The following is a 14,492-nucleotide window of genomic DNA, read 5'->3' as shown; positions in this document are numbered from 1 at the left end:
TCGCGCTAAAGCACCTTGACGTGGCTGGCCTCCCTTGCTGACGGCGAGCGTATTTTTTTTCTCCCACAAAGACAAGGGTAAATAAGAAGCTTTAACCGGCACTGTTCCTACAATCTACCGCGGAGCACAGATTGCTACCTATTGCAAAGCTGGAATCTGTGAAAAAATAAACTCTAACGCTGGCGCCAAGAAAGCCGCTTCACGGCTGCCCCGGTCGCTCGCCCGCCTGGCCGCCGGCGACGGTACACGGGTAGGGAAAACTAGGAATTGTTCATTGTTGCCAGTGAAGAGTCGCCTCTTGGAACCCTCGTGGCCGGCGTAACTTGAAAATACAATAACTTCACGAAACAAATTTATTTCTATAAAATATTTTGGTTTGTAGTTAAGAGAGGGTAATTGATCCGGTCTGCAAATTTTCATCCAAATGAAAGGTATACAAAAATCGGCAGAGATCCCCTTGAAGCAACTGTTAAGCGTGTTTCACATGCAGCGATTTTGGCCCTAAAGCGGCGCGATTTCTGCCGTCGCGGCGCTCGTGCCGCAGAATTGCTGGTGCTGGCCAGAGCGCCGCGACGGCAGAAATCGCGCCGCTCTAGGGCCAAAACCGCTGCATGTGAACTAGGCTTCACGTTGACCTGCAACGGCTGAATGTGAAAAATTCGACCGGTTTCCTTTGGAGATGGGAATGAACTTCAATTGTTCAGGAGCGAGAAACCTGCGTGAAACTCGACTATAGCAGGCGTTGATTCCCGCATACCTGAACACACACAGACGCACACCCCCGCCACACACACACGAACACTCACAAACAAACACGCACACGCGCGCACGAACAGATACACACACACGCATACATATACATCCGAACACACACCTGCACCCACTTGTTCACATACACGCGCTCACACGTGTATTCTGCGCAACAACATACATCTACAAACGCACAGACGCGCGCGCGCGCGCCCAGGTACACGCGCACATAATTACGCATCACACAAGTACAAATGTTGTAGTGCCTCTATAGGTATACACACAAAAAAAAAAAACGGAGCGGCGGCAAGCACATCTTTCCATAGGCACTGCATGCGAGTCTGCTGTTTCTGTGGACGAGCAGAGCGTGAGTTATAGCACGGCGTGATTATTACTGCGCTGCTTGAAATTAATGGCGTCTCGGTCGGAACAACGAATCGAATGGGGTTACACCGCTCTTGCGCCCGATTCTCTTGTGCCGCGTGTGCGCTGCCGTTTTATTTGACGCAACAACGAGGTGGATGGGCCTTTCAGGGGAATTCGGGGCCCATTAGCCACGCGCCGTAGAGAATATTAAAGAGCACTCTCCTTCTCCTCTTCTTCTCTAATCACTCGTTTCTGGTCATCATGAACTCATTTCGCAGTTTGATCGGGGTGTAACTGTCTCGCAACATTCGCCAGTACGTGGGGTGAACGCATACCCATCCCTGCCCGTTTCGATCCTGAGCATCATATACCCGTCCGCGCTCGTGTAATCAGCATTGCGTGATGCGCGTTAAAGGCTTCGTGCTGTACTTGGTCTTACCCAGGGTGTCGAACCGGAACCGAACCGAACCGAAAACCGGAACAGAACCGTTATTTTTAGCCGAACCGGAACTGAACCGGAACTGAACCGGAAAAAAATATAACGGTAACCGGTTCAAAACGGTTCACGGTATTTTTTTTGTTAGTATTACAAATTTATTATTATTGGCACGTGTATTCCTCTACGTATTGATCAAATCGTCATATACAGAATTGCAATGTATAATAAATCCTGGTTTTTTGCGGCGCTTTCTTATTGGCACTATGATTAGCCATGTGTCACAATGTCACGTGACGTCATGATGTCAAGACATGCTGTCAAGTAATGTCACATCACGTGACCCCGTGACGTCACGTGACTCACCGCGTTAAGTCCATTCGAATTGAGGACGTCGCTAGATCTATTAACGTTGTTGATACCGTGACGTCACATGACATCACAACTTCACACTGAGAGTCACGTGACACCATGATGTACCCGATTGTCATGATCCCGAGTAAAATGCTCTGGTTCATGACAACCAGTATCGCCAAACATTCGGGTAACGCTCGTGTTCAACTCAAAGATTATGATGGGCCCGAGTCCCACTAGAGCTAGAAACAGAAACAAACGAAAGCGACAAGCCTCAGACACATGCAGCATGTTCGCGATGGTACCTTTATACGGCTTTGAGTTGTTCGGTGCTCGCGAAGTTAGCACGAGTGTTTACAAGCCTGCAAATGGTACCATCGTGTGCATGATACTCGTGTTTGAGCATAGCCTTCTTTATTCTACAAAGCCTGTCAAATCGCGAAATACTCTGGTTTAAGGCTAGCCGCTGTCGTTTGTTTCTGTTTGTCGCTTTAGTGGGGCTCGGGCATTATAGCCCAACTAAAGCTATATCTGAAGATCAGCCCATGCTCTATGCTTTGCCAACCCTGCGTATGACTATGATAAACCCTGACGGTGTATATATTAGGATCAGATCACGTGGCTGATAGTTCTAATTGTGAGTTGAGGAGGGGAAAGCTGTTTCATTTCTTTCTTTCGACTGTCTGCCATTTCGCGGAGGGGCAAACTAATGGATGCTTTTGCAAGTTATCAACGTCAAGGATTACAACTTAGCGGTATTTATTGAACTTAAGGTAAAAAAAAAAAAAGATACTGCACGACCCATTTTACATGTATGCACATTATTGAGGCTCCCAAACATGTTTTCGTTATTGCTGAACTGCCTCAGAAAGTTGTCCCGAGAATAGAAGTGTTAAAGGGTCTAAATATGACGTATTAGTCGGACGTTACATAAAACTATTAGTGTGTACGGGAGGGATACCTGAAAAGAAAGATCCTAGTGGCCTCACGGGGATAGCCGAACGTTGGCAGCCGCTCTAAGTCTCACAGGAGTGTTGCTCTCAAGTTCTCCAAGTTTCGACCGCCCTGTATTTTGTTTAACCTTCACAGTTTGGTGCAAAGTTAAAGCAAGGAAGAATTACTGTTAACAAGTGACACAAATATAATTGTCGAGTGAACACCACTCAATACGGAGCAGGCAACCCCTGAGGAATAAAAACTATCTTGAGGAGCAACTAAAAAAAAAGGGAGTGGGGAGGGGGGTAGTTTTAAAGCATACTGTGTCGCAAAGATTCCTCTGCCCCACATTTTCGGCGCAGACTAGAAAGCGTGGCCTGGAAACGATAGTGACAGATGGGTAGTTGGTACAACTTTTATTTGTAAAAACACTCTTGCCAGAAAGCACGTTTTCGTCGTGCCAGATACTCGCGCCGTGCCTAACGACGATGTACCAACAAGAAAAATGTGTGCCTCTCAAATACATAGCTTGCACTGAGCGCGAAACTTTTGCAGCGTGCATTTTGCCAAACCGGATTTGATTTTCTCAGCAAGAACAACTCGCAATGACAACCAGTATATAGTGCGATTACGTCACGTGCAAACCATGTTAAATAATTCAGCTTTCTGGTGAAGTGCGGCGTTCGCAACACCAGCACTAGACGTCCAATGTGTAAAGTTGTGTAGTATTTATAGTAGTCTCGCGATGATATACGGCAGCCTAATGACATGTTGGAGCACATGACTGATAAAGAACAGAGTCATGAAGTAAGGTCTCAAAACAAGTGCACGTAAAACCTAAAATAACATTAGCCTCCCGAGGTAGTATCCCGCGACGTTTCGAGCTGAGGCAAGCTGATGCCCAAAAGTGATTTATATTAGGATTCTAAAAAATCTTCGTTTGCCCTGCGCGGAATCTATGTTTAATTAGGAATATCATTTTATGCATTTCTATGCATTTCTTTTTGCAGTAAAGCGTTGTGTAAGGGATTATTTAGAAAAAAATTGCGTGTCATCTCCTTATTTCTGCACATTTCGTGTATTTGCCTTCCGATATATCATGTGACCACAGTGTTTTTTGGCATGCCCTGTAACCCACTATTTTACACTGCAAAACAGCTAACAAAAGCACGTTGCCGAAGACACAACAGCTGGCGTATTTTCGTGTATCGTCCTTCCGTGTCGGTCTCAGGCGGTTATGTGAACTTCATAAAGTCAAATTTATCGATGATAATAAAAATATACTTAATTCCTGTCTGAAGATTTGGCAGCATAAATAGAAGGTTCTCACCTCCAAGATATATAAGAAAATGCGCCTTTAAATTATCTGAAAGATGTTCGGCAAATATTTTTCGGCGCTTTTATCCTCTATAGACACGTTATAGGTGATTTTGAAAAGATATCAATAATGTTTTTTTTATTATTTTGAAGCTAATTTAAATAACTATATGTGTTCCTCACGCATATATAACTTCTCAAATATATAGAAGTTTATTATCGCGTTTTTTATGTGTTTTTACTATCGCCTTTTTTTACTGGAACGAGTGGTGGAACCATGACGATTGCACACAAACTCTCAGAAAGTGTCCAATTAGGTAGCTTCCGAATTGAGTAGAGCATGAAATACCACTTTGTTCTATTTAACAAAAATCATCAATTAGCGAGGGTGATGCTTATTTGCAAATTAAATTGACCTGCATTCTGTCAAGAGCAAACCTCAACATCCAGGCTATGCCAGTTTATCCAATATAAGAAAATGTTCACATGGGTAAGCACTGTTTCAGGTCAGATTCGATCTCAGTACTAAGGTGCTCATAGGTTAGAGTGAACAATTTCAGCCACTCCTTTTCGCATGATTCGTCGCCCGCATCATGGTGCTGAGAGCAAACAATATGCTAGTTAGAAAAACAAGCATTGCGATTGTCGCTTAGTGTTCCTATAAAATATAGACTGGAAGGACTTGTCCCGTGACTTTCGTGACATTTTGAAAATTATATTCCCTTAAGCTCAGTCGTCTCGTCATCATATATATATTGTGAAACGTATTCCGTAAAACTCATTTTATGGTATATATGGCGACGAGGTGCCCATTTCATGATTGTATTCACTGTAATTAATTCCTTAGTTCAAGGGCAAAACTACGATTCAACATCTAATACTGCGATACAAAGTTGTACCAATCACGGGTATTTTAGGCAACCTACTTCACTTCCGAAAACATTTCGATTCAGGTACAATATATGTGACTCTGGTAAACGAAGGGATGTTGAGTCGTATAAACACGACGTTTTGTATGTTAATCTAGATTTTCCTTTCTTGTTGTGTAGGAATAAATAACAGAATTTTATAATTTTGGTACCTGAGAATAAAACTGAATTGAACAAACAATAAAAAAAAAAAAAAGAAACTATATACTGTAAACGACTATTTTTCGTGGGCTCAATATTTCGCGATTTAGGTCAAAGCTGAAGTTTTGGAATAATTCGCGGGTTGTAATTTTCTCGACGCGGTGGAATCTCAATATAAATTTCAATCTGTTTACATTTTACCGAAATTGTTCGCGGGACCCATTTTTCGCGAATTGTAGGCGATTCGCGAAATTCTCAAAAATAGGTCCTCGCAAAAATCAGATCGTTTACAGCAGTTAGTTTCACGGCCTAAATAGCGCCTATTGACAGAACAACGCGGAAAATATATTCTCAATTTAGCGGTTCAAACCGGTTCGAACCAGTTCGAACCGGTTTGAACCGTTATTTTTTGCGCCCCGGAACTGAACCGGAACTGAACCGGAACTGAACCGAAAGCCGTGAACCCGAACCCGAACCGAACCAATAAAAATATCGGTTCGACACTCTGGTCTTACCTCAAGTCCAAACGCACCGATGCTACGAGCTAATGGAGCAAATCAGACAGCTTCAAAAGCGAACCATCATGGAGTTCGTCATGTTTCTGTAGCCGTTTTATCGTCGCTCAACCAATCATAAACAGAAAAGGCCCAGTGACTTGCGCTTTTGAGGCGGTTTGATTGGTCTGATTAGCTCGTAGCGTCGGCTGCGTCTGGACCCAAAACAGTACTACTGCATTGGCTGAATTTCTCATCTACAGTGGAGACAGCAGACGCCTGTCCGGGACCGACCAACTTGACGCTGTCTAAACAAACACACAATACAATTAGTTATGCGAAAGCTTGCTCTACAGGCCCGGACGAGTTTGAATCCTTCGAACCCCACTCATGTGTATTTCAATGCGCAAGGAGGTTGTGTGATCCCCACTGTGTGGTACACACAGTTGCTAACTGCACTGGCCGAGTCTATTGTGCAGTTTCTATGACGCCGCTTGAAAGCCGCGTGACTTCTCGGTGTCTAAACATACATGCAGAAATTTCAACAATTTTATTTCGCCACGGCGTGCGGCTGACTAGTCACTTGTGTACTGCGCGACGTACGTTTAGGGAGACCATGAACACCAGTCGAACCACGCTGGTCCTATTTCACTTTCACAGTAAAGACGTGAGATGTTGCTTGAAGGCCAGCCTGATTTCCAGCTGTCTAAACAATCCATACAGCGTGCTGACCAGGGTTGGGCAGTATCGCGATAGTATTTCAGAAATACATTTTGTATCTGTATTTCTGTATCGCGATACATTTTTTTCGCCAGTATCTGCATTCCTGTATCGGAATACATTTTGAATGCTCCTTTGTATTGCAATACAATCAGGGTGAAATGTATTTCGTTACATTTCTTGAGAAATACTCCCCCCCCCCGGAAAGAAAATCCAACGCATGTTTTTTTTTACTTCCGAGGGCACCAGGGCCAAGGAGGCGCTGGGGAATTGTTACCATACTGACAAAGGTTCCTTCCGATTTTTCAAACTACTTCCCTATGCGTCCTTTTCCCCCTTCTGACAAGTGTTGCGTAGTCGGGGACTCGAACTAGGTGGCGTGCCAGGAGTGGAGTCAGAGCATCTTCTGCCGCAGGTCCTTAGGTAGGAATTTCTTGAGTTATTATTTGATGACATCCAATGCCCGCCGCTAACCGTCTCTCTTGCCTTAGCGTACGCAGTACACCCGGCCGGCAAAGCTGAGTCACAGTCTGTTGCAGCAAGAGGCTGGCGGTGGTTGACTTGAAATAGTAGGATGACTCACGCAGTGAAGTTCAACACATATTCGAAAGCGCCTGCGGCTGCGCCCGTAATATTGCACGGCTTAAGGGTACGTCATTAGCCGACGTGAAAGTGACCCGCTGCTCTGGTGATCCAAAACCCAAAAAGGAGTTCAGACGTGGCCTCGCTGTGCCGACCCAGACTTCGTACACCTGCGACTCGTCTCCAGCGCGCTGTTTCTCGGAGAGCTCGCACCTCTGCCGGCAATATCAGGTCGCAAACCACGAGGTCTCTATTTGGAGTATGCAAGGCGAAACTTGATGACTGCAATCCATGCGTCGGTGGCGGAGGGTCAGCAGGAAGCACCTTCACAGGGATGCCACCGTATCGTTTTTCCAACCGTAACAGAAGATAAAACATGTGTTCCAGGATGTTTCAGAAGGTCCACCATTCTCAAAAATCCTGCACGATCTTTAACGAGGTAACCTACAACGAACGTATGTACTGTCCTTTCATACAGCAGTGTGTTAAAGTTTCATGTTCAAGGCCACACCTAGAGATAAAGAATACCAGTTCATTCCACCGTCACGTCATATGATAAATGTTGACAGGGGCGTGGTGACGTTTTGATGGGATATAGGATGGCAGAGGATTTATTTAGAGGTCGATGTCTTTTCGCATCCCTTGTCAGACAGACAGTATGTCAGGGGAGGGACGACGGTCAGTCCTTGATGGAACTTTTTTTTCTGAGCACATTGAAAACTCCTCGTCGTCCGAAATCACTACCTTCAAGGCAAAGTGCCAAGCCTACGGGAAAGTAATTTCAGGATCAAAAACTTCTACTTCCAACTCCAAGCTTCATCTAATTTGTTCTCAAATAAATTTGCAAAATGTATTGCAGTATCAGTATATCATTATTTGTATTTCTGCCCTCCCTAAAATGTATTCCTGTATTTGTATTTCCAAATACTTTTTGCCTCTACTAAAAATGTATTTCCGATACGTATCGCGATACACTTTTACAGATATATTTCAGTATCAGTATTTTAGGTACAATTTTAAAGTATCCCAGTATTTGTATTTCCAAATACATTTTTAAGTATTTCTGCCCAACCCTGGTGCTGACGCATGCCATGGGCCGGCTTGCTAGACGCAGCGTTCCAGCTGAGATTGGGTGAAAGAAAGCAGTGCCAAAACCAGTGCACAAGCTCAGCGGGATTCGAACCGCGTCTCAAGACGCTAGCGCGCCGCAACATTTGTTGTGCTTTCTTTCACCCATTCTCAGCTGAGACGCTATTCTAACCAACCGGCCCAAATTTCCCTTTTTTGCCATCATACCTTAGTGAATGGACTTTTTTTTTTATTTTTCTTGTTTCCTTTTGGGTGTTGGGGTATAGGGGCTTGAAGTATATATTACGTTTCAGTGGGTTGACTTTAACTTCCAACTTAGAAAACAAGGAAGAAAAAAAATCAGTACACAGGGACAGCATTTGAAGAGCAAACACTTGAAAGCCACCGACCCCGAAAAAAACGAAAAGAAAAACCTTATTTACAGCAGGAATAAGCGGACATTTTTAAAAGGTATTCTGGCGCATCAACTTTCCCACAGTCCAAGCGGAGGAACAATTACCGCAAACCAAACGAAATGACGATCCTCGGGAAGCCTATTCGACCGAAGAGAGGCGTCTCGCAGCAGCACACTCCAGTCGTGGAGCATCCTGTCGAGTGTCTCAGAGCAGATATTGTGTTTCCAGGCTCAACCTCAGGCTGCACGTCCTTTCTACAACTGCAAGTCATGGTGATCAAGGAAGCAAATGCGTGGGGTAAAGGCGTAGCCAGGATTCGTCCGGGAAGAAATAATGCATGTGTGTGTCTGTGTCTGTCGGGAGGGGGGGATTAAGCCCTAATCCCAAATCTACCCCCTGGTTACGCTACTAGCAGTGGCGTCGGAACAGGGGGAGGGGGGGGGGGGGTTATAGTTCCGATGCGTCTGGTTATATACTAGCGCAGGGCACGTTCACATTTTTTGTGTGCGGCTGGCAAGCCTCCTTGTGGCATGTCACTTTACACGAACACCGCTTAACACGAAGTGAGTCCTTCCATAACGGCTGCTGACCCAATTGCCTTCGCCCAATCTACATAATCGGCCTCATATTTTCCCTCCGATCCATCCTCAGCCCCTACGCGCGTTTCGTACACCGAAGGACGCCCAGACTTCCCCACATAAATATTCCCGCATAACCTTCCCGCATAACGCTCGCGGATCGTGTAACAGCTGCCACCACTCACGCCGACGACGACAATATAACGAGTCCGCGGAACAGCATCCTTGGGTCCCCCCAGGTGAGAGATACACGGAGGATGATCGTGTGCGACCAAAACCTTGAACTCCTTTCGTTTCATTTTTTTACCCCTCTCTTTCGTAATAGCCGTGCTCTCGCTGAATCCGTGGTGGGAGGCGACCGCCGAGGTCGAGCAAGCTCTCTCTCTCTCCCTCTCACGGTGAAGCGTGGGAGAGATTGCCTTTTAACATAATCGACGGTGCTTGGTGTTATTCTTATTTCTGGCACCCACGCTACGGTGTGTACTCGCTCGATCTTGCGTGTTTCTTTCACGCTCGAAGATCGTCTTCGGATTCGGGGCTTCTCGTCGGCCAAGTTGGATCGAGACCAGAACGATCGAAATGTGTCGTAGATGGCTCGGCCAAAACCACCCAGATGGGACGCCGTAGTGCTGAATTATCTACGCCATCTTCAGAGGGCGAACTCGGGTTAGACATTGGACACGAGTGCTGTGTCGGAGCTCGGCTCGGACTCGTGTTCTCAGTGATTGGACGTGAGTTAAAGCTGAATGTCCAATAGGTGCCCCGCGCTGGCCCTCGGTCGGTCACATATCAAAATCAGCAGAACTGACTTCTATCTACAGTGGTGTTGGCTCGGCCCCACTGAATGCCACGTAGATAAGAAATACAAATTCTAAACAGCGAAGTTAGCCCGAAACCGAGTTTGAAACGAAGTGGCAACAAAAAACACGACTCAATAAACAAGCTATAGCAAAAAAAGAAAAGAAGTTTGGTTAGTTTTACATACCCGTTAAGATTAATCTCGGCTTCAGTGTTGCCGGCTTGAAAACTCGTTTTCCTCTATAGTTTGTTTCAGCCTACGATGGACCGCAACTGACGCTAGGAGGAGCAATTCATAGCTCGGAGGGCGTCACGTGCCCTTCCGGTTGGGTGGAGCGACGCAGGGAGCGCGAGGTCACGAGACAAGCTACGAACTACGGATTGTTTCTTGCAGCTCGTAGCATCCATCGTGGTACATCATAAGGTGAAACAGAGTATAGGTCGCAGGAGTGGATTCGTACAAGCCTCCTCGCGGTGGCCAGCGATGTGAAAATGTAATCTGGCAAATCCTTGGTACTGATTTGTCTTTTCTTTTTTTTCATGTAGACTGTCTCCATACATTGCTAAAGAACAAAACAAAGCAAAAAAAAAATTGAATGAAGTTTATAAATCTCTGTAATGCGAAATTAGACGCAGCGATTTTGATTTTGCGATATACCGTGCTAATGAAGTTGAGGAAGAAAAATCTATATGTACAAATATAGACCTCATACTCCTGCGTACATAATATAAATTACAGTCAACTCTCATTAATTCAAACTTGCGGATAATTCAAACTAGCATGCAGGTCCCATCCAATGTGTCTGGGAGGAAACTCCCGTTAATTCAAACTTTGCTTTGTTCAAACAAATTTTCGGTCCCCCTGGAGTTTGAATTAACGAGATTCGACTGTATGTATATATATATATATATATATATATATATATATATATATATATATATATATATATATATATATATATATATATATATACAATATTATTTATACAAGAAAGGGGAGGGGAGGGTGCGGAGGACCCTCCCCCCCCTTCTCCTTCTCTCCTGGAGTTTCCCCTCTAAGGTTAGCGGGAAAATTAACGTCACGTGCCATCAGCACCAATTCAATTCCTCGCTAAATTTAGCGGAGAAACGGAATTTGGAGTTAAGGTCATGTGACTTGATTCTTGCCCCTAAGTGTAGCGGGGAAACTGAATGCGCAATGTTGCATTATGGGACGTCACAGACCTACGCACCAATTCAGTTTCTTCGCTAAATTTAGCGGGGAACTGAATCGGTGTATAGGTCTGTGACGTCCCATAATGCAACACGCGCGGTTAAGCCGACGGCGACGCCGCGGAACAGGGGAACGGGCGCCTAAGAGCTGCGCTCTAAAGGATCAAGCGCAGTATACAGCAGAGTTTGTCGTTCATTCAAACATGCCGAGTCACCCAGCTGTGGACGAATGTGTGGAGTCTGCCATTCCGCGGAAGAGAGCTACTGCGCATGAACAGAACGCGTTCCAGATCCCAGTGGACAAAGATAGCCTATAACATAAACAATATGACGTTTTTTGTGTTTCTTTTTCGGCTTCTACGTTTTTTATTTGAAATTCTCATCAATATGAACTATCAATGTCAAGATTCAAGTGCCGCAGCTGTTACTGAAGTTTACGAATGTTTAGGGGTGCCAAATAATGAGTGGGAGGCGAGTGTAAGATAACCAAACTAATTAGTTACACGGCACGTGAATGATGCCAGGCGTTAAAGAAGTACCAAATTTACCGATCAATTATTTTTATAGTTGAGCATATATTGTTTATCACCGCGGAAACATTGGTAAAGTTAACCAGCTGCACGCGTGGAAAGTCGAACGTAAACCCCCAGCGGCAACGCCACCCGCAGCGAGATGACCTGTACTAAAAGCAGAAACCCGATTGCCGATATCTTCTCGGGCCAGTGACCAATCAGTTGACCAACTTTGGATGCGGAAGCCCCGCCTTGGAAGCTGTCTCCCCCATCTTGAGTGACATGAACGCTACCGTTACGACAGGCTGACTTCCCTCTATCCACTGAATAAACTGTCAAACATATCTGAACTCAAAACACGCAGGAAAAGTAGTCGTATTCGCCTTAAGTTTCCTTACAACATACTCAGTGGCGATGTTAAACTTACATTTGAAAAATACGCGCAATACAATACATCCAGGCAGACACGCAGCAAGCGCAAGAAAACCATTATAATTCCGCTATATAAAGAAAAAAAAAAGTCAAATATCTTTTTGTACCCCGCACTGTTCAGAATGGCATAATTTACCTCTCAGCATCATCAATCAGCTCGCAACTACTTGCTTTGTCGCGGCAGTTACAAATCATTTAATGCCATAGAATTTTTTTTTTTTCATTTCTGTGTTTCGAGTGTTGCTTTTGTTAGGTTATTGACGTTATGTTATTCTTTGTTTGTGTTAATTGTACATGCTATACCGTGCTCGCCCTTTCTTCGGACGCCGTCTAGGTGTCTGGCAATATTTTCAGATAAATAGATATCACAAAATAAGTTTTTAAATATCAAAACGCTGACTAGAGGGCGTATTGACAAACGGTCAGTGACAGGCTAAGAATTCAGTAGAACCTCAGCCTCCAGCACGCGCTGGTTGCCTTCCTCCAGCTCGCGCTGGGTGCTTTGACTGCGCGTCCGACCACGTTTTACGAAAGGGAGAAAGCTCGCGGTTGAAGCGGCGGAGCGTCCGCTAAACTCATCCGTCGACTGCAGGAGTGGAGACGGGTTCATGTGTTATAGATGTAACTGATCGAAAAAATGGGACGATATGGTGAGACAGGGCGCAAGAAAACAAATGAACGAGATTAGTAGAGTTCGACTAAGTATCGCGCGTGGACAGTCGTGTTAGCCAGCGGAGGCTAGAAGCGCGAACGCACATGCCTCATACATCGCCATCACCAATCCATGGTACAATCTGTAAGCTGGCAGCGGCGCCACACTGGAAAAGACCCGTTTACTATTTGGAAATTGGATTCTAAACAAAACGGAGCAGGCGAGCAATATTCAAAGAAATATAAGGGTTTGTGCTCCCATTTATAGCTAAGGAATACCTCTTACAGAGTGTAATAAGATGCTCAGTCCCGCTGAGTTTTGTTACCACTTATTCTAGCCTTGGAGTGCAAAGTAGCACTGCTTACGTTCCCGCCCGCGCGATAGTCACACCTTCCATTCGAGCTCAGCATACCTACGCCGCGCGTTCACTTGAGGGCGGAACACAATATAGTCTCCTAAACCCCTTAAAAAAAAGAAAGAGGAAGAAAAAGGCAGCTTACTCTTCGCCGTTGCTGGCGTCGTTCTTGGAGGCACGATTGGCGTCCCGCCTGGCCCTCTTCTTCTGAACCCTCCACTTCATCATTTTGGCAGACGATACTCCATGATCGCAGAAGCAGACGACATTCCACGAGCGGCGAGCAAAAAAAAAAACCCCGAAGCGGCGTCGTCGGCCAAACACTTGTTGCCTCTGGTTCCCGGGAGAGATGCACGGGTGCAGTGGTCTTCGTCCCGATTTTCACGCGTCGATGTTTGCAGACGACAAACACGAGCCACCCGAGGAAGGAGCCGCTCCGAAGCACCGACCAGCACGAAGCGCGCCAAGGCGCGAAAACATTTTCAAGCCCCGAATTCCTGTTCCGAGTGCAGCCGGTGTAGCCGGTGTAGCTAGCGGCAACTCACCTCTCTTCTTTGGGGGCGCCGTTCGCTCCCTGCTCCCTCGCCTTTTTCCCTCGCCTCTTCCATTCTCTCCCCCACTCGCTGCTAGAGAGCTTGAGAGAAAGAAGTGGGTAAAACAAACAAAACTTACAACAAAAACGGGGTCACGTGGCCCGGCACGTCATCTTACGTTTGCGAACAGCTGAATGGCGATTGGTGCGTTTCGACGACGCAGAGCGCGCACGAGAATGAAAACCTGCCGGTCTTTGCTTTGGGTGCTAGTCGGTTTTCGTTTTTCACTTGGTAGTGTCTCTCTTGCCCTCTTTTTTCACCTTCTCTCTTTCAAAAGTGTTCCCCCTCTCCCTCAGCTTTCGTAGTTGTTTGCAGGTTGGGATTTTATGTTTGGTCCATTTCCTTTTTTTTGAAGGGTCCTGTTTTTATGTTCTACCTTGCTCAGCTGATGGCGTGGTGGAAGCCGGCAGGCCAAGGGAATGGCCATTACAGGAACAAGAATGCTGTTATGATGGGTCGCCTCCGCGCGTAGCGTCGGCTTCACCGCCGAGCGAATTTACGCGTTTTTCTTCTGTTCGTGTTTACTTTTGGCGTTTTATCACCCTTTCACGCTCTACATTTTTGTTTGTTTCGGATCCCTTCGTTCGTGTTTGAGGGAACGCAACTCTTGGGTCTTTCTTGCCTCCGCGTGGGTGCGTGCGTGCGCGTGTTTATGCACGTTGCGTCTAAAAAAAAAATATTTGCGCGCATTTAGCAGTTCCCTGCAAGACACGGAGAAGTCAATCGCCGCAATCTGTCACTTGGAGCTGTGTAGAAATGTCAAATTACATCAAAAAGTAACGAAGGACGTTAGAACATTCAAGAAGTAACGAGTTATTAAATAGTGTGCTCCGTGACTCTCGCTCATCTAA

General features: G+C 45.6%; 1 protein-coding gene across 1 annotated transcript in view; it reads right to left on the bottom strand.

Annotated features, from left to right (window-relative positions):
- The window catches only part of LOC8035453, a 96,851-nt gene extending 83,063 nt beyond the window's left edge, over positions 1 to 13,788 (bottom strand). Inside the window, exon 1 of the mRNA XM_029976115.4 lies at positions 13,194 to 13,788. Coding sequence (XP_029831975.3) covers positions 13,194 to 13,276 — 83 coding nt within the window. The 5' untranslated portion in view covers positions 13,277 to 13,788. The remainder of the gene's footprint in view (positions 1 to 13,193) is intronic.
- Positions 13,789 to 14,492: the final 704 nt, after the last annotated feature.

This window comes from Ixodes scapularis, unplaced genomic scaffold, assembly GCF_016920785.2.
Source record: "Ixodes scapularis isolate PalLabHiFi unplaced genomic scaffold, ASM1692078v2 PGA_scaffold5__190_contigs__length_132052651, whole genome shotgun sequence".
NCBI lineage: Eukaryota > Metazoa > Arthropoda > Arachnida > Ixodida > Ixodidae > Ixodes > Ixodes scapularis.
The sequence above is the reverse complement of the archived record's forward strand: the minus strand, read 5'-3'. Positions and strand labels throughout refer to the sequence as shown.